Raw genomic sequence first — 18,383 nt, forward strand, 5'->3', positions numbered from 1 at the left:
TGCTGTAATTGAGAATTTCCATGGTAGTGGTGAAGTGTTTCAGAGGGAGACTCCCATCTGGCTGATATCTTCCTTGCAAAGTGGGCATTTTTCTACTTTGGCCTTTACTGGCTATACTGGTATATGCAGTATAGTATTTTAACTTGGTTTTTCATATTATAAAATGTATTGTAAGACTAAATTAATTTGAACATGTCATTTTTAGGGCTGCATTAACTTAAACTTGCCCATTTCACCATTACTGTGTAAGCTGATTCTCAAATACTGCATACATCAATCATATGAGAATGCTTGTGCAGAACAATTTGCATGTTTGTAATGGGATACTTAGGAGGTTTTCTGATAATTTTGCCAGAGGTGAAGTACTCAAGCTATATTCAAGTGGTGAAGCTGTAATTGTGTCTAAGCTGTATGTATCCTGTGTTTGGTGTCCGTGAAAAGCAGATCCAAGTGAGCAATGAAGTACTGTGTTTTGTGGGGAAATAGTAACTGTAATGTAGGGAGGAGTGTTTGTGGGAGCATAAAAAACGCAAATATGCGTCCACCAGTGCAAACAGAAATTTCCCAGCCATAGCACACTGTGTTTTAGACAAAACTTGTATTCCACATACCACTTTAATATAGCTGGAGAAATGTTTATTTTTTCATATTAAGATGCAAGCTGTTACTTAGTTAATTTATACTATATTTCTTTCTCTGTTAAAGGTTTCTCTTTGGACTCTGGTAAAGGAATTGTCTCCCAAGATGAGATGACTTTTGTGTCTGGTGCCCCAAGAGCGAACCACAGTGGAGCAGTTGTTTTACTAAAAAAAGAAAAAAATCAGAGAGCACTTTCCCTGGAGCATATGTTTGAAGGAGAAGGGCTGGCCTCCTCTTTCGGCTATGATGTTGCTGTTGTGGACCTCAACAATGATGGGTATGGCTGTGGTTAATTCCTGCTGCCTGTATAATAAAGGGTAGCGATCTTCTTTATTTCTGCTGTGGTTTTTCACATTAGAAATATAAGGAATGACAATGCCCACCTTCTGTGTTTTCCTGGAGGAAATGGTGAGTGTCTTGATAATCAGGGTAGAGTCTACCTTTCTAATGAAGAGTTTTATTTAAACAATTATTGTAAACAGAGAAACAAGAAACGAGTCTCATACCCCAGGAAGACAATATAAGGTCCTTGTATGCCGTCAAGGGAATAAACCAACTTGCAGTGTCAGTGGGGCTGTTGATGCCCAACCAGTTTAATGCACATTTTAGTCTTTGTTCAGCAGCTCTCTGGGCAGCTGATCTTGAGCTCACAGTCTGAGCAGTTATTTTTCAGAGTTCTTCTACAAAAGCATTGCCTTTTTTTTCCCTTTCATTCTAAGCTGGCAGGACATTGTTGTTGGGGCCCCGCAGTACTTTGACAGAAGTGGGGATATCGGAGGCGCCGTGTACATCTACATGAACCGCCAAGGCAAGTGGGCAGGGGTGAAGCCTCTGCGCTTAAATGGAACCACTGACTCCATGTTTGGACTTGCAGTAGAAAACGTTGGGGACATTAATCAGGATGGATATCCAGGTAAATGGAAACAATGACAATAAAAATGTGTGAGATTGTTTGGCCAACGCCAGACTTGCAGCATTTTACCCTTTGATTGCATGCTGCAGAAAGAGCAAGAATGATTTTAGATGTTGCAACTTATTTTCACCAGATATTGCAGTAGGGGCTCCATATGATGGTTTTGGCAAAGTATACATTTATCATGGATCCAAGAATGGAATAAATACAAAACCAGCACAGGTAATGAAATAACCTTTACTATATAATTATTCTTGAACAAAATTAAAGGAATGACAGGGCTACTATCCATCTTCTTTTCCATTGCTATTATTGGGGTGTTGGGTATGCAGGAAAGTCGCAGGGCCCTTCAAAGATTGCACTGCTGACAGGAAAGATAAGGAATTCTTGAAATTAATATATATTTTTATTTCTGGGGCCATCCATTGGCACCAATGATATATGCAGAAGGAAAAATACGTGTAGATAAATAAATTCTGTGTTTTAAAAAAAATAAATCGGATGATTTGAAAACAATTAGTTTCTTTGTTTTCACTTTCATTACTACTGTTTCACTACTTCTTAAAAATGTTGGTTGGTGTTGGTTTTTTTTTTTGGTTTGTGGTTTTTATTGTTTGTGTTGTTGTTTTTTTTGTTTTGAGGATCACTGTGTCCCTGTGTCCAATTTGCAGAGTGGGAATGGAACTTCCCACTATACTCCCTAGAATACTGCTTGAATACTTTATAGAATTCTTCATCTGTTTCAAGTGCTTATAGTCCACGAATACTGTAAATAAAGATGACCTAAGCTCTCAGCAGATCAGTAATTTCTGGTACTCACTGCTATTGCCAAGTAACTTATTGGAAGAAGAGCAAATCATCCTGTCACTTCATTATCCTTTAGCTGAACTGAACACAGAGGTCCTATTTCAGAGGTCCTTCTTCACTGTATCTCTTTCCCTCTTTTGTCTCTGGCTGTAAGACTGTTATGTTCACTTGTTACTTACTTTACCTTTATCACTTTTGAATGTCTGAGTTCCCTCAATCTGTTTGCTTTTTAGATTCTTGATGGTGAAAAAACAAGGACCAATTTCTTTGGTTACTCTATTGCTGGAAATATGGACCTGGATAAAAATTCCTACCCTGATGTTGCTGTTGGTTCCTTGTCGGATTCTGTAAACGTGTACAGGTATTATATATGGAACCTTATTTAATTACACCAGGGCTTTGGGACAAACAACTTTACTTTCCAGGCAGAACAGCCCTTCCTACAATTTATGCTCCCATCTCGAAGTTGTACAGAATCTGGCACATAATTGTAATTTTCTTAAATACACTGGAACAGCACCCAAGAAAAGCAACTCACATGGTTTGTGGAAGAGAACAGAGTAGGTGGTAGAGGAGTTCGTCAGATAATTTAGCATTCTGCTTACTCAAAAGGAGCTCTAATCTGTTGCTGATAAAGGCAGGACAAAATCTTTTACCAAGGTGAGAACAAAAACCTCTTATGGTGACAAACAGTGAAAGGAGCGGCCCAGTTGAATGGAGCAGGTGGCTTACCAGCTGTTTTAAACAACCTTTGGATGCTTTAATGAGAACGGGATCACCTTACTCATTTGTTCATGTGAAATGTCTTCTCCCATCCAGAAAGAGAAAAGACAGGTTGTCAGGCAGAAGTGTGGTTACAGCCTACATGCAGAGGAAGCAGGAAATAACATTTCCCACAGCCACCAGGCTGCATATTAAAGCTCTTATGGACATGAATCTGAATGAACTGTAGTACCTGTAGTTGTTCCCAGGGGCTGAATTACTACTGGTGGTAGAAACCACCACGGAATTTTCTGTTTTTTGTAAGTGTATAGAATGGCAACAGCAACATCACATTACTGTAGCCTGCTTCCCCCTCAGGATCTGTAGTTGTTCTCAGTGACCTGTGCTTAGCTTTCAATAGTTTTCAGTTTTTTTTCTAACCAGCGTCAAAGCCAAACTCTGTGTTTCTTGGAGTGTCTTTGTTGCAAATCAATGCTGGCATGGAGGGAATCTGATATTCACATTAATTATTTCATTAATCTTAACAGAAATGACTTCTTTTTTTACATTTTCTTTTTATTCCCTGTTTTTCCCCCAAATGAAGATCTCGGCCTGTGATAAGCATTAGAAGAAACATTACAGTACAGCCTGATAGAATTGATCTAAAGAAAAAGAACCCTGAGGACCATGGTGAAATCAGGTGAATGAAAAAAGAAATTACTCTATCAGAAGCCTTGGTGTATTGAGCTTTTTACTGTCAAAATTCATTCAGTGATCATGTTCAAGTGAAGGGATATGAGAGTCATGCAGGTTAAGCAAATGTATCTACAAATGTTCATTTTGACTTCCTGAATTTCTTCAGGCTACTGTGCTAAAGACGAGGTGTGGAATATGTCCTTCTCATAACGTTCATTTTTGAAAATGAATGTCACCTTGCCTCTTCAGACTTTTAACACAAGTATCTTGGCTTGAACAGCTTTGTTTTGAGTAGACACATAAGAGCAAATGCTTAATTGCTTATTAACAATTTTTTCTTGCTTTATAATTCAGTCTAGTAAGCAGTAAATACTACAGTCATAAGACTGATTAGTTAAAACTTTTCATTCTATTGGACCATGCCTTAATTAAAGTTAATACTAATTTCTTGGCACTTTTTACAGGATGGATGTGAAAGCATGTTTTAAATATACTGCAAACCCCAGAAATTTAAATCCAAGAATAAGTAAGTTCTGAAAATAAATATTTGTTACCTGTTTGTCACATGGTTTGTTTTTTAGTTTTTTTTTTCTTTAGAGTTCCTCATGGAAACATATTACTCAAATTATAGTGACTCAGGAACTGACAAATTTAAAATGTGACTCAGTGCTAAGCTCAGCTGTTGCACAGTCTGTATTTAGTCATGCTGGTGTGTTAAGCTGTTCTAAGTAATACAACTGGCAGTGAGCAAATGGCTTCTATACAGATCCAAACCATTTTGCCTCTCTAGGTTAGTGCTGCTTTAGAGAATCCTAAACCTTTTTTAAGGCCCATTTTATACATCCTTAGTGAACATTATTTCTTATTGGAGGTTTACCGTATGAACCTATCCTGTATTCATAAAAATGGTTTTGTGGAAATCATTAACTGAAATAAAAAAATCTGCATTGATAGGAGAAGACTGTGCCATAAAGATGTAAAGCACTTGTTACAGTGCTGCTGTTACTACCTCTTGGAGAACCGTGTAGGATTTTGAGAGGAAATGAGAAGAACTTTAAGCCCAATGACTCTTTTTCTCCTGTATTGTCCTGATTTTCTCAGTTACTTTTAAAATCCAAAGGCTGTGCCCGAATGAGTGCTGGTCCTTTAGCAGGTGAAGTGCCTGCAGCTCTCAGTGCTTTGGCACACTCAGTGCTGTTTCCATCTCTGCAGCACTGAATTAACTCAGTGAAGCAATCATTGAAAGATGCACCAAGTTCAGATCTAGGAAAGCATGCCTCAGCACAAAACTGGACAGCTCTAGTCGCGCTTCTGCTTTCAGTGTTAAAATTACCAGTGAATCTTGACCTCAGAATCCTGCTGGCTCTCAGGTGCTAGTTGGGACCCAGCAGGAATCCCCTACAGCACAGTTGGGGTATTTACAGTGGGTAGCTCAGCCCTCTGCTGGCTCCGTACGGCAATTACAGCTCCCCCAGCCAGCCCCGCATACCCAAGGGAACGGTGTACTTAGGGAAAACCGGGATTTGGTTTAGACATTTTCTTTAGATTCACACACGGGGGTACCTGGCCCTCAACTGCGGCAGGACAAAACTGACATGGAGAAAGTTTTTTTTTTTTTTTTTTTAATGAAAACAGTTTGTGAAGCCCAGCACTGTCTGGAACAGTCTTCTAGAATAATGCTTGAGATCATATCTTGTGAAATTGAAGTTCTTTTTTAAATGGCAATACTTTATTTTTCACATAGAGATCAATTACACGTTTGAAGTGGAAAACGAGAGGCGGCAGCTGGGTCTGCCCTCCAGGGTGCGCTTCAGTGACCACTCATCTGATCAGTTCACTGCAAGTACAACCCTCAGGGGACAGAACTCATGGGAGTGTGTGACTACAAAGCTTATACTGCAGGTAAGGGAGAGTATTTTATTCCTGTTTCCTTTAGATCCACTTAAAACAAAAGAATGCTCATTTTTGGCAGCCTTGTGGAAGGAACTTTTGTATATAATTTCAAAGTCATATGCAATATAAAAACTTCAAAACCAGAAACCCATAGTTTACTATTCTCTGCACACATGCTGCTTCCTCCTGTTGCCTTTCTTGCAAAGTATGGATAAAAACTGTAGCCACTGCATCACACTCTGGAGGTCAATGGAGCTGAACTAATTTAGAACAATAGAGAATGACTAAGTGCCAAAAACAGAGAGCTGCTTCCAACAGAAATAAATGTTAGAGAATTTTATAGTGTTATTGTTCAGGAAAAGAATTTTAACCCATGGGTTTTGGTGTGGATGAATGGACAAGGCAAGAAAGGTTGGTATGTGCTCTCCTGACTTGGCTGCTGTAGTGGCGCCTAGAGGTGGTATTGCTCCAGAGGCTAAACAGATTCCCTCTTCATGGCTCAGCAGGAATGAGTCAGCCTCCAAGGTTGCTTTTGACCACAGCAGATTAAAGAACTCCAATTTATGAATAGAACAGAATCATAGAATTATCTGGGTTGAAAGGGACCCTGAGGATCATCTAATTCCAACTCCGTGCCAGGGGCTGGGACACCTTTTACTAGACCATGTTAATCAAACCTGTTCCAGTGTGTTATTTTACTACAGCTGTGTGAATTTCACCTGCCTGAATTACTGGCCCTGGTTCTTAGCAATTCTTAATGGTGAGAGAAATTGTCAGATTCGGAAACCAGAGGGAAAAAAAGGACAATAGCACTGGGCTCTTTGTGTTTCCTGCATGTTTAGAAAATGCTGAATTTATATACAGTAACAAAAGCTTATCTTCGTGTTGTTTTTTTCTTCTCTGCACTGTACACTAATGATGCAATTTAAAATATTTTAACAGGAAAAAATTAAAGATAAACTACGTCCCATTCCAATATCAGTCAGTGTTAAAATTGCTGGCCTGGAGTCACCATCCAAGAGAAAAGAAAGCGCACTTCCAGATCTTATACCCATTCTGAATTCAAATGAATCTGAAACAGAGACCACAAAAGTAAGCCTTTGATACCACATGTTCATAAAAATCTGTACTTCTACAAATAACTTAATTTTAAAGACTGTAGAAAACGAATTTATGTCCAAAGGAAATAACTGGGGTGGCACTGGACATGTAACTATTGGATTATTATTTTATCTTTTGTTCTGAACTTGTTACAGCATTTAGGAACTATGTACTGGGTTCTTCTGCAACAAAAGTGAAGATGGTATAGCTCCTCAGTTTCTTCCCTCTCCCCAGTAAGTTTAGGAGGAAATGTACTTTTGATTAAAAATAGAAATTCATTGTCTCCTGCTGGGAACATTTGTGGAAGCATAACAAGATAATGGACACTCTTAATTCATCCACTGTTAGGATGCTGGAATGGCATTTGAGCAGTGACTGCAGCAGTGACATAGAAGGGAGGGAATATCTCCATTTTAGATTCTCATTTCCTCAATGCTTATTGAAGAATCAGACTTTAAGATGTATTTTCTCATAAGAAGTGTACCTCTCATTTAGAATTATCCAACTCTGCTTTTTAGTCACATTTAAAGTTCTAAACTACCAGCATCAAGGGCTGTATCTCACAAAGCAAAACTCAACAGGCAAGAATTAAGTCAGGTTAAAATCTGAACTCTGTCCAGGAAAGTGCCTTGTGAGTTCCATGTAGATGCTTTATTCAGTGTGCTTCAGAAATCTGATTTTAAGCTACTATTGTGTGTTAGGCGGTAAAATTGGTTTGGTTTTATTTAGGTGGAGTTCTTAAAAGAAGGATGTGGAGAAGACAATGAATGTCACAGCAATCTTAAGCTCCAGTACCGGTTTTGTACGAGAGAGGGAAATGAAGACAGGTTTACTTATTTACCACTGTAAGTCTCGATTAATACACTTCTAAAGTTCAAATTATTAACAAGTCCTTAAAAGAACTTTTAGGACAGGATTTTGGGAAAGAGAGCAGCTTTTTTCTGTGTATGGCAGACACAGCACTTGGTAATAGTATTGATTTGTCAGGGTGAGGAATGGGGGCAGAGGGGAAGAGCTTGAGAAGAAAAGTGGTTCAGAGTTGAATGGATACTAAGTGGCTGCAATAGTGCAGGGGTGGGCTAAAGGGAAAAATAACCCAAAAAATTTAACAGCTGGAGAAATGACATTCTAAACCAGCCTTGCAGTAGTTTATTGTATGACACGGTTAATTATTTTGCAGATGACACTTGAGTGTATGAGAGCTTGATAGAGTATGGTCTCATAGCCCAAGAAAAGTCATTACAGAGAAGTGCAGTGATGATTTAATTTTAACACATGTCCAGCACCCTGCTGCAGCCCTCGTTCCTGGACAGCCAGTGAAATTGGAGCCGGGGGTAAAACAGACAAACAAACAAATGTTTATTCACTGCAGCAGTCAGACATTTTTAGCAGCGAGTGCCACACTCGGAAGCCAAACCCATGTATACTTTACAAGATTAAAGCAGGTCAGTAGATGAATTTGGAGACAATTCATTACTACATGAGTCAGATGCAAGTGCTGGTTCAGAAGTACTATAAACTCCTGATTAATTGAGGGATTTATCATCCTCTTCTGTCCTCTTCACTACTGTCAGATGAAATACTGGTGTGGGGGAAAATCCTATGACTATGCATGTTCATAGTTTTACTATAATTCTCTCCTAATAAGAGGAAATTGTATTTGGATAAACAATTACAAGAAGCAAACTTGCATACACATTTGTTTTTGTAATGCGCAGAAACCCTGTACTTTCTGTTTCTGTAGTGAAAATGGCATGCCGGTGCTTGTTCTGAAAGACCAAAAAGATATTGCCCTGGAAATAACAGTGACAAACAATCCATCTGATATAAAAAATCCACAAAAAGATGGTGAAGATGCATATGAAGCTAAACTAATTGCAACTTTTCCAGACAGTCTGACATACTCTGCATTCAGAGAGATGAGGGGTTATCCTGTAAGTATTTTTAAGAGAAAAAATACTGAAAAATTTAAAATGTTTCCAGCATATTTTTACTTGTACATGTGTTCTGTTTAATCAGGAAAAACAGCTAACATGTGGTGCTAACCAAAATGGTTCTCAAGCAGAGTGTGAACTTGGAAATCCTTTCAAAAGAAATTCTAATGTAAGTTGCACTTACTTTAGTCGAGTTGTAAAATCTCATTCTGACTAACTGCAGTCATCCAAAGTTCCTGTGTGTCGCAACTGGAAATTTAATTTGGATCTGTCTTTTTAACTCTAGAATTTAATACTGAAATTTTCTATAAAATGTAATGTATCAATATATCTTATAAAGAGCTCATGTATTTCATTATCTTCTTTCTTGTTTAGGTAACCTTTTTTCTGATCTTAAGTACTACTAAGGTTAATGTTGATACAACAGACTTAGACATTAACCTGAAGCTGGAAACGTAAGTTTTCTTCATGTGCATGCACCTGCACTTTGCTTTGATATACAGTTGTAAACATTCTGAACTGATTTGTTTGATTCACAGAAGTAATTTACTAGTAGAGAGAAACCCACTACATTTGTAAAATAAACACCATTGTTTTCTCTTCATTGTAGAACAAGCACTCAAGTTAATTTGACTCCAATTACAGCCAGCGCTAAAGTGGTTCTTGAATTGCTTTTATCCCTCACTGGGTAGGTGTTGATAGCATGACAGATTGGGGGATCTGGGGGCAGTTGTGCTTCAGACTCATCAAAATCTGATTATTCTCCTTTCCCACCCCCACCTGAACAGAGTTGCTAAGCCTTCTCAGGTATACTTTGGAGGTAACATCATTGGTGAGAGTGCAATGAAATCTGAAGATGACATTGGAAACCTCATAGAGTATGAATTCAGAGTGAGTAATTTAGACTAATGCCAACAGCTGCTTTTAATCAAATGCACAGCTTCTTGCTTTATGCATATGAATACTTGGAAAAGTTGCTATAATGAAATTTGCTTTCTTTGTCCCAAATCCTGGCTTCCTGTTCAGAACATACAGTCTGACTGTAGGCTAAAGCTTCTTTAGGCCTTGATATTTTACGATCGTATTCTAAGGAAGTGGCCTGAGGCTGCTTGCACACCTTTTTTTTTGGAGCAGTTCATGCACATTCAGTTTTACGTCATAAAAAGTCCCTGCAGGGAGGGAACAAAGTTAAAGCAGAACCTGCCTGGGGCCTGCCCAGGCGTTGGCTGGTGCACACAGGCAGCAAGAGCGGGCTGATCACAGAGCCAGCACAAGGAGGTGCTGCGAGAGCCCCTCTGAATGTGTGAGCTTACTCCACTGTCTTGGTCTTCTGCATAATACAGCAAGGAGGAGGCTAAAGTCCATCTCTGTCAGTCCTTTACTTCTTTCTTTACGTGGTCCATGTATTATAGCAGCAGCAAGTAAAATATCTGATTTAAAATTCGCTAGCATGATTAGTAACACTAAAAAAATAAAAAAAGAGGTTGGGAATAAACTTTAAGACTTACAAGAGAAGAGCTTGATGTCTGTGTCAAGAGTTCCTCAGAAACTTGCAGTTTGCCTCAGTTACGCAACTAATTGATTTGTTAACTCTAAATTTGAGTTGTTGTTTCACATGAAGATTAATTTCTAGAAAACAACTAAAAGTTCATGGTAGGGCATTCTAATCCTTCAGTGTGTTTACTTTGCTCCCCAAGTGTGCCAGTTTAGTATATGCTTTGTACTATTTTGACTGATCTGATCTAAATTTCCTGTTAGCTGTGTGCTTAAAGCTTGTCCAAGTCAATAATGTTTTCAGGAAGAAAATCCCTCTGAAAAGTATTTCACAGTTCAAAGAATGTTTATTTTAACAGGTAACTAACTTGGGCAGACCGCTGAAAACATTTGGTACTGCTTCCTTGGACATCCAGTGGCCGAAAGAAATTAGTAATGGCAAATGGCTGCTTTATTTGATGAAAATAGACTCCAAAGGCTTGGAAAAAGTCTACTGTCAACCTGAGAATGAAATCAACAGTTTGCATGTTGCGGTATGGTACAGTCTTTTGCTGGTGAATTGGTACAACATGAAAGCACCCCACAGCAAGTGAGAGTAAGGCATGAGAGCTTGCCTCTAGAAGGAGTTACATTTTATCTTAAGCAGCTCACGAGCACAATACATGACCGGTATATCAGTGAATAAGCCTATCAGGAGACTTCATAGCAGCTAATGAGGCTGATATGCTAAAGGATAGGTGCTATGTCACCATGACTGTTTTTGCAATGGGCACTGCTGTCATAGGCTCTTATACAGGATGAAACTGCTGACTGTTCTAACAAATTTTATCAGTATTATTGAAAACTGCTCAGTAATAAAAACATCTGAGTTCTTACTCAAAAAACAATAACTAAATATCTTCCCAGCCTAGCCTAAGGGCAGTCCATGTTCTTTTCTGAAGAGAGGGGGCTTGAACTTAAATTTATTTATTTACAACAAATATAATAAAAAGCAATTTTCATAGCCCTGTATTGTGCCTATCTAGCAAAATCTTTTTCCTAAAACTTCAGTCGCATTTTTTTCTTCTTCATATAATCTTAAGATTATATGGGAGGTGTTTTTATTTTCCAGCATTAAAACTGCAGGCACATAAACCTGTTTTCTGTTTTTGTCAGATCACTATATTCGTTAATATAACTTGCAGTGAGTGTAATTAATATACAGTTTAAAAAACCTGCATCTTCTGACCGTAGCACATTCTTATAATTTTAGCAGAGTATCATTAATACCATTTATCTAGAAATAAAAATGGAAATAGCATTGAAAGCTTTATAAATATAAACCTCCACTTGCCCTATTAAAAAAATAGTCTGTTGGCCTTTCTTTCAGTAATCTCAAATAAATGTAGGTAAGTAGGGATATAGAATGCTGTCAGTCATGTGCTGATTTTGGAAGAAGAAAACACTGAGCTCTAGTTTCTCTGCTTGTATGAATGAATAGATTCATATGATAAACTGCTTTCTAGATTTTACTTTTTTTTCCTCGTAGGAATCCCATAACTCAAGGAGGAAGCGTGAAGTTGCAGAGAAGCAGATTACAGACAGCCAGGCATTTTCTTTATTCTCAGAAAGAAAGTATAAAACCTTGGTAAGGATATTGCAACAGCTGTATTCCTGTCAGATACCTCCTTTGGCACTCAAAAGAGGGCTTTTCTGAGTTTGGCAGAGTGAAAGAAATTCTTTCCCTTCTTTTTATCTTACATCCAAATATTGATGCTTTTAAAATTCGAACATTTAGATTATCTACTCTGAGGAAGAACTAGGAAAGAATATCTGCATAGTTACTTACCTTAAAATAATCAAGTAATAACATCTTCATTGTATTTCCCCATTGCTGTTAGTACAAACAGATGGTGGTCTTGCATATAGGTATGATGCATATAATAAAATTTTTAATCTTGGGGTTAGGTTTAAACAATCTGTGAAGATGTGATCTTATTTACATGTAGAAATCTGTAATTGCAGAGCTGCAATTCGAATGCACGCTGTGTGGATATAAAGTGTCCTCTGAAGGGTTTAGACAGCAAGGCATCTATTGTGCTGCGTTCCAGGCTGTGGAACAGCACCTTCTTAGAGGTAAGTCCTCTTACCTGCCCTTTTTGAAAGGTCAGAGTTCTTCCCTGTTCTGTGTCTAATATTCATGTTTTATTTTGGAACAGGAATACTCCAAAATGAATTACCTTGACATTCTTGTTAGGGCTTCTATCAGTGTTCCTGCTGCAGCTAAGAATGTTAAACTCACAAATGAAGTTGCTCAGGTAGGTTCAGTGTTTAATGCTAACTACATATTATGGTTGTGGTTGTTCTACCTTATCTCCAAAGACCAGGAATGCAACAAATTTAAAACAAAACTAGCTAAAAGTTTAACTTTTTAACTGAGTTCTGAATTACTGATAATTTCTACCTTTTAATGGAGTTGAAAAAATTCATTACCATATTCAAATGATACCAGTGGGAACTTCAAAAGCATTTGGTAGAAGACATCTTGTTAGAGGAGAGGTAAGACTATATAAATTGCAGCTTTCTAATTAAACATGTACCTTCTAAAATACTCCTTCCACCTGCACATTTTCTGTCCCATAGGTGCGTGTTACTGTATTTCCTGCAAAACCAGTAGCCCTTTATACAGGAGTTCCGTGGTGGATCATTGCAGTGGCTATCCTTGCTGGAATACTCATGCTCGCACTGTTGGTATTCTTACTATGGAAGGTGAGCTTTTATGAATCTGGTTATTTTTTATTTTCTGGTCTGTAACTGACAAGACAGCAAACTAATTAAGTATTTGGGACTCAAAATGTGGCAAAACTGCACAAATCATACACTATCACTTTCTCAGTTTTGCAACACTTGGAGTGAAAATGGTTGTACAGGCAGACTTGTCACATAATGTTTCTGTTTTCAGATCCTCAAAAGGAAGTGTTTTGAGCTCCAGATGAAACTTGAGACAAGTGTTCAGAGGCCATAGTTTGATGCAGATAGATAGAACCATTGGGAGCCTCTGCAGTGAGGTGTAAAACTTCATGTGAGCTATTTACAAATGCTTTAGTAGGGCGCTGTTCTCATAACATCAGAAAAACCATTAAATTGATTGTAGTTGAAAATAACCAAAAGCACAGTATTAATACGTAGCCATGTATGCTGGTGAATTTCTTGTTACTGCTTTTTTATATTAGAAACCTTAAATACATAAAGAGGTATAACAAATGGTTAACTATTCGCAAAAAGAAAAAAATCAGGTATCGTTTTTCTAATGACCATTGTAAAAATGACAATTATTTGTGGACCCAAGTATAACAGAGCAATCCTTTTATTCTTAGTTTTTATAGGTGTAGGCAGTTAGTATTTGCTGTTACAGGATAGCAGAAGGTTATTTAGGAAGAGGAGGTGAAGAATAGCCTCTCTGTCACTTTTTTTCCAGTGAAACTGCAGCAGTTAGCTTTGAGGAGCTATTTGCTGCATGTTACTTCCCATAGAATAGTTCTGATTTCCTTATTTTCTGAAAAATGCCCAGCTGCTCCTGTAAATACTCCTGATGAATGAATACTGGGTGGGCTTTTACGTTCTAACTACTAGTGGTTTTACTGTGCATGAAAATAACAAACATTTTTGACATGCACACCCAGTGAAAAACGCTGTTTTTGATGACACAGACTGTGCTGTTCTATGAAGGACAAACGTCGTACTGGAAAGACAGATACATCATTGGTTTAAGACAAAAGCTTGTATTGAAGGGGTCAGAGCAATAACTGGCTTTGTTCTACACCCTGTGGTTTTGTCTGTCCTGTGCACTAGTCCACAAACAGGTTTCTGTATGGGCTTCTTTCTGGGCTTCATAGCCACCTTCACTTGCTATGGGCATACTTTATTGTAGCTTTTCTTAAAAAAACCCAAACATATTCTCTACAAACTTATCAAAATGCCTCTGAAATAATAATTCTCAGGTTACTTTGTTAATAACTCAGGTTATTTTATTCTGTTATTGTATAGATCTAGAAACAGCTGAGTTCTTGTGACTGTGACTTTTTTCTTTTTGTTTCTTTGGCCTGTGAAGGGATAATGGGAAGACAGGTGACAGACTTAAGTCAGTTTTAACAGGTTTGACTTCTTCCAGTCCACAAAAAATGACTAAATACCTTGCTTCCTTGTAGTGTGGTTTCTTCAAGAGAAATAAGAAAGATCATTACGATGCCACATATCACAAGGCTGAGATCCATACTCAGCCATCTGATAAAGAGAGACTTACTTCTGATGCATAGTACTGATCTACTTCTGTAATTGGTAACTGATGATATTTTTTAATTTCTAGCTGTGGCACATGCTATGGTTGCAGTGGCTAACTGTGAAGCTTTTTCTGCATAAGTTCTATTAACTTTTGGATTTCAAGCTATCATCCTTGCTTGCTCCTTCTGTTGATAGATTTTCAGCTTTTGGTGCATGTGAACACACAGAGGTTTACATTGGTCTAAAATGCTTCTTATTTATTTTTTAAAAAACATGGTGAGCTGTTGCAACAGGCTTCAGTATTTTTTTTTAATTTATGCTTTAACATTACAAATAAGTCTTTAAGCTTGCAAGATGGGAATCAACACTGTAGAGTTAAGATGCAAAGATAAGACTACAGCAACAATACATAAATTTGCTTTACTAACCTTTAGTGCATGCTGTACATGTTGCTTACATCAGAGAAGAGTTTCCATAATGAGAATTTATTGCAGGTCTCACATCTGTTTTACTTGAGTTCTAAGGTGTACTTCTCTAGGAACACACTTTGCTGAAGTTACAAGATGCATGATGATTTATTGCTTCCAGCAGCCTTTATTCCACTTAAGATATTATGTGCATGTACATTGTATCCATAAATATTCTTGGGATGAGGGAGTGGGGAGGAATTCTTTATGAATTATTTCAAAACAGTGTTTAATGAAACTATGAGATGGCCAAAGAATTGGTCTTTGCTCACTGTAATTTTTTAAAATTCAGTTGTATCTAAGTTCTAATATTAAAAAAACCCCAAACCATGGACCAAACAGAACCAAAAAATACAGCACCCTTAAATACCATGGAAAAAAGCTTGCTCACTTTAACATGTTCTTACCCCGAGCAGTATCTAATGACAGCTGGATGGCACAATGTCTCTTAACCTGAATCTTGATCCATAAGGATGTAAAGCAGAGTGTGTACAAGTAATTATCTTTGTATATTGTGGCCATAGCTCCCTTTTGTTTTGGAAATCAATTTTAGTCCATGCCTCAATATTCAAAATCAGTTTTTACAGTGGCTTTGAATAAAAAACTGCAGAGCACAAATAAGCTGTTACAGGTTTCATCCAGGGTGACTTCCCATGGCAAGCAAGACTCATGTTTCTAATACAGCATATGTGTAGTTAGTTCAGGTGACTGAAATGGAAATGGTGCTTTGAAAACCAAGGCCCTTAGGGTAACTTTTTTTGAATGTTCTGGAAATCTTTCTGTAGGTTCTTAAGGGTAAATCGTGTCATCATACAGGAAGACACTGAAGTACATACCTACCTTTGATTCAGGAGAAGCAGCTTTCCTGTGTGTAGCAGTAAATGTCCTCATTAGATGATTGAACAGCTTTGTATTGGAGGGAATCTTTTTAAGGTATTTGATTACCATGGATAGTCGGAGCATGCCCTTTATCTTTAACTGCTGCTAAACAGCTAATTCAGACCTCTTGGCTCACATTTTTACAGCTAAATATGTTACATTTTTGGCCTACATACTTCTGTTTTCAGTTTTCTTACCTGTGTATTTGTGTGAAAAAAGAATTTACTGCCTCTACAGTTGTAGTACTTTGGCAGCAACTTACACCTAAACTGTTCTTTTCCTTCCTTGTGCAGTGCGGGTTCTTCCGGCGTTCCAGGTACGAAGACAGCGTCCCCCGCTATCACGCTGTAAGAATTCGAAAAGAGGAGCGACAGATCAAAGATGGGAAAAGCCAAGACCTTGAGACAAAACAGTGGTTCACCAAATGGAATGAAAATGAAAGTTATTCTTAGGCAAAAATGTTGTTTATCCACAAAGTTCAGATAGAGGGTAAGGTTTTCATTAAAGGAATACTGATGAAGTTAGACCTGTGAACACTAAGGACATTCACCATTTGATTGTAGATATTACTACTTATATTGAGGCTTTTATTTGCACAGTTAAAATGGCTTCAACAGACTTCATCTGGCTTACTTAATTTCCACACTGCCTCTTCATCCACCTTAAATCTAACCCACACTTCAGATAATATTATGCTGATGTGGGGGTCTTTTCTGCAAAATAAGCAAAACCACTACTGCAGACCTTTTGATTCTCCTGCGATGCTGACTTTCTTCCTTGCTATTTAAGGCATGCATGATTAAGGACAAGATGAGTTCTCCATTGTTCCCTCAATGCACAGTGCTTTATAAACACACAGTGGCCTTAGCACACTTTGTTCAAGTATAACTGAAGAGCTGTAAGTCTGCTTTAGTCATAACCTTTGCCTGCTGCAGTAGTTAGGGCTCAACAAAAAGCATCATCTTAAATTACATGTGCAATGGGTCATGTTGCTTGATTTTGGGTTCTTTTTTTTTTAAGATCAGATTGTGTGATTCTTGCTCACAATAAATATAAACAGGTTTTGGTTTTTTTTTTAAGAGAGGCTTGAATATTAGATGTACTTTCTGTATATATATATTAGTCATTTTTGTATTTATTTTTATTATAAATCATTGTCTTTGACTAACTGGTAGGCTGAAGACTACTGACTTTTTAAATCCACTGTTCTGGTTTTTGTGTTTCTGTTTGAACTTCAAAATATGAGACCTGAGGCTTTCGCTGCATTTTAATAAATCACTGAAGGTGCCAATGCTTTCTAAAATGTAAATATTTATGCAAATGATGTCTATGGGTGCTTTCTTCTCCTGATGTTTGTAACATCAGGTCCTGTAACATGATTTGTATATTACTATGGATTGTTTAACAATTTGGACACCAAAGTGAAGTAGAGTTTTAGATACCATTTTATACTCACTACAAGAAAGTGAAAAGTCCTTTGGAAACCTCTCTCCAGCTTCATAAGGACTTCCTGGTTGGCAAAAGGCCTTGACTACTGCAACTGTTGTATAGCACTTGGAGGCTATAGATGCCTTACTTACCTTGACTGTCAGGATTGAGCTGATCCACGTTGAGACTACTGAATCATCTTGAGTACCTGAATGTTGATAAAAGTAGAACCATGTTATTAGGAATCTGGTTATTGTAACACAACTGAGAGAATGATTTAAAGAGTTTACTTTTTTACCCATATTCTAAAGCCTTGGTACTATTTAGGAACAAAGATTTAGCTCACAGTTGTGTATTCCAGGTGAAACAAAATTCTGCTCAGAAAGTATGCATGTTTAATTGCTTCTACTATGAACTATGCAAAAACCTCTTGGTACTTCTTCCCCTCATAGGGTAAAAACCTGCTAGGAGGACAGTTGTCAAATATCTTATTTTTACTGCTAATTTTGAATGTACCTTCTTGGAAGGTGTGGTCACCTAAAAAGTTACCTTATAGTGTTAACTAAGATGAGTCTATTAAACTAGATAATCTCAGTATGTTATGACCCTGACTTTATGAATGCTTACATATTAATTCAGATGTTACCCAATTTGTGAGCTTTTAGAATCCTAGTTTATTTGCTTAAAGGCTCAGCAGCACCAGAAGCCAGGCTAATCAGGGGCTAAGAAGCTTGAGAAATACCCCTGAGTATAAAATCAGATTGTGGCCCTCATCTAAGAACATGAATGTCTTAGCAGTGTTAAAGTTCTTGAAAAATAAGTCATGCCATTGGTATATTTTTATCTCAAACTTTTGTTATACCATCTAAGAATGCTACATCATTCCATGATTAGAAATTACCTGTGGATATTTGTATAGAAGTGTGAAATAAATTTTTTTTAAATTAAAGATGGTCTTGGTAATAGTGATTTTATCATACTTAACTGAGGTGGCCCCAGTTCCCCAGAAGAACAGGCTGAAAGTGGCAGGCTTTAACACGTTCTCCCTCAGCATTGCTGTAGCTCTCGCTGCCCTGCTCCATGCAAGGGCCAGATAAGGAGCAGTAGGAGATAAGGCACAATCTCAGGCTCGCAGGCTCTCTGCTGCTTGCTGCCGTTGCCAGCACTGGT

At 37.7% G+C, this 18,383-nt stretch overlaps 1 protein-coding gene and 1 long non-coding RNA gene across 5 annotated transcripts in view; one reads left to right on the forward strand and one right to left on the reverse strand.

Annotated features, from left to right (window-relative positions):
- The window catches only part of LOC137477149 (uncharacterized), a 34,153-nt gene extending 18,027 nt beyond the window's left edge, over nt 1–16,126 (reverse strand). Inside the window, exon 1 of the long non-coding RNA XR_011000826.1 lies at nt 15,983–16,126. This is a non-coding gene — a long non-coding RNA (uncharacterized lncRNA). The remainder of the gene's footprint in view (nt 1–15,982) is intronic.
- Nucleotides 1–18,162, forward strand: part of ITGA6 (integrin subunit alpha 6) — a 43,889-nt gene extending 25,727 nt beyond the window's left edge. For 3 of the 4 annotated variants that reach the window (XM_068195887.1, XM_068195888.1, XM_068195885.1), the window contains 20 exons: nt 706–916; nt 1,359–1,552; nt 1,686–1,774; nt 2,593–2,720; nt 3,666–3,761; nt 4,222–4,283; nt 5,502–5,659; nt 6,593–6,742; nt 7,481–7,596; nt 8,496–8,685; nt 8,771–8,854; nt 9,061–9,140; nt 9,296–9,373; nt 9,474–9,576; nt 10,539–10,712; nt 11,708–11,806; nt 12,184–12,294; nt 12,378–12,476; nt 12,802–12,927; nt 16,079–18,162. In XM_068195887.1, the coding sequence (XP_068051988.1) occupies nt 706–916; nt 1,359–1,552; nt 1,686–1,774; nt 2,593–2,720; nt 3,666–3,761; nt 4,222–4,283; nt 5,502–5,659; nt 6,593–6,742; nt 7,481–7,596; nt 8,496–8,685; nt 8,771–8,854; nt 9,061–9,140; nt 9,296–9,373; nt 9,474–9,576; nt 10,539–10,712; nt 11,708–11,806; nt 12,184–12,294; nt 12,378–12,476; nt 12,802–12,927; nt 16,079–16,237 (2,507 nt within the window). In that variant the 3' untranslated portion in view covers nt 16,238–18,162. Of the gene's footprint in view, nt 1–705; nt 917–1,358; nt 1,553–1,685; nt 1,775–2,592; nt 2,721–3,665; nt 3,762–4,221; nt 4,284–5,501; nt 5,660–6,592; nt 6,743–7,480; nt 7,597–8,495; nt 8,686–8,770; nt 8,855–9,060; nt 9,141–9,295; nt 9,374–9,473; nt 9,577–10,538; nt 10,713–11,707; nt 11,807–12,183; nt 12,295–12,377; nt 12,477–12,801; nt 12,928–14,366; nt 14,497–16,078 lie in introns of all 4 variants that reach the window. The other variant, XM_068195886.1, reaches the window with a different exon arrangement.
- The last annotated feature ends 221 nt before the right edge of the window (nt 18,163–18,383 follow it).

This window comes from Anomalospiza imberbis, chromosome 7 (genome assembly GCF_031753505.1).
Source record: "Anomalospiza imberbis isolate Cuckoo-Finch-1a 21T00152 chromosome 7, ASM3175350v1, whole genome shotgun sequence".
NCBI classification, from domain to species: Eukaryota; Metazoa; Chordata; class Aves; order Passeriformes; family Viduidae; genus Anomalospiza; species Anomalospiza imberbis.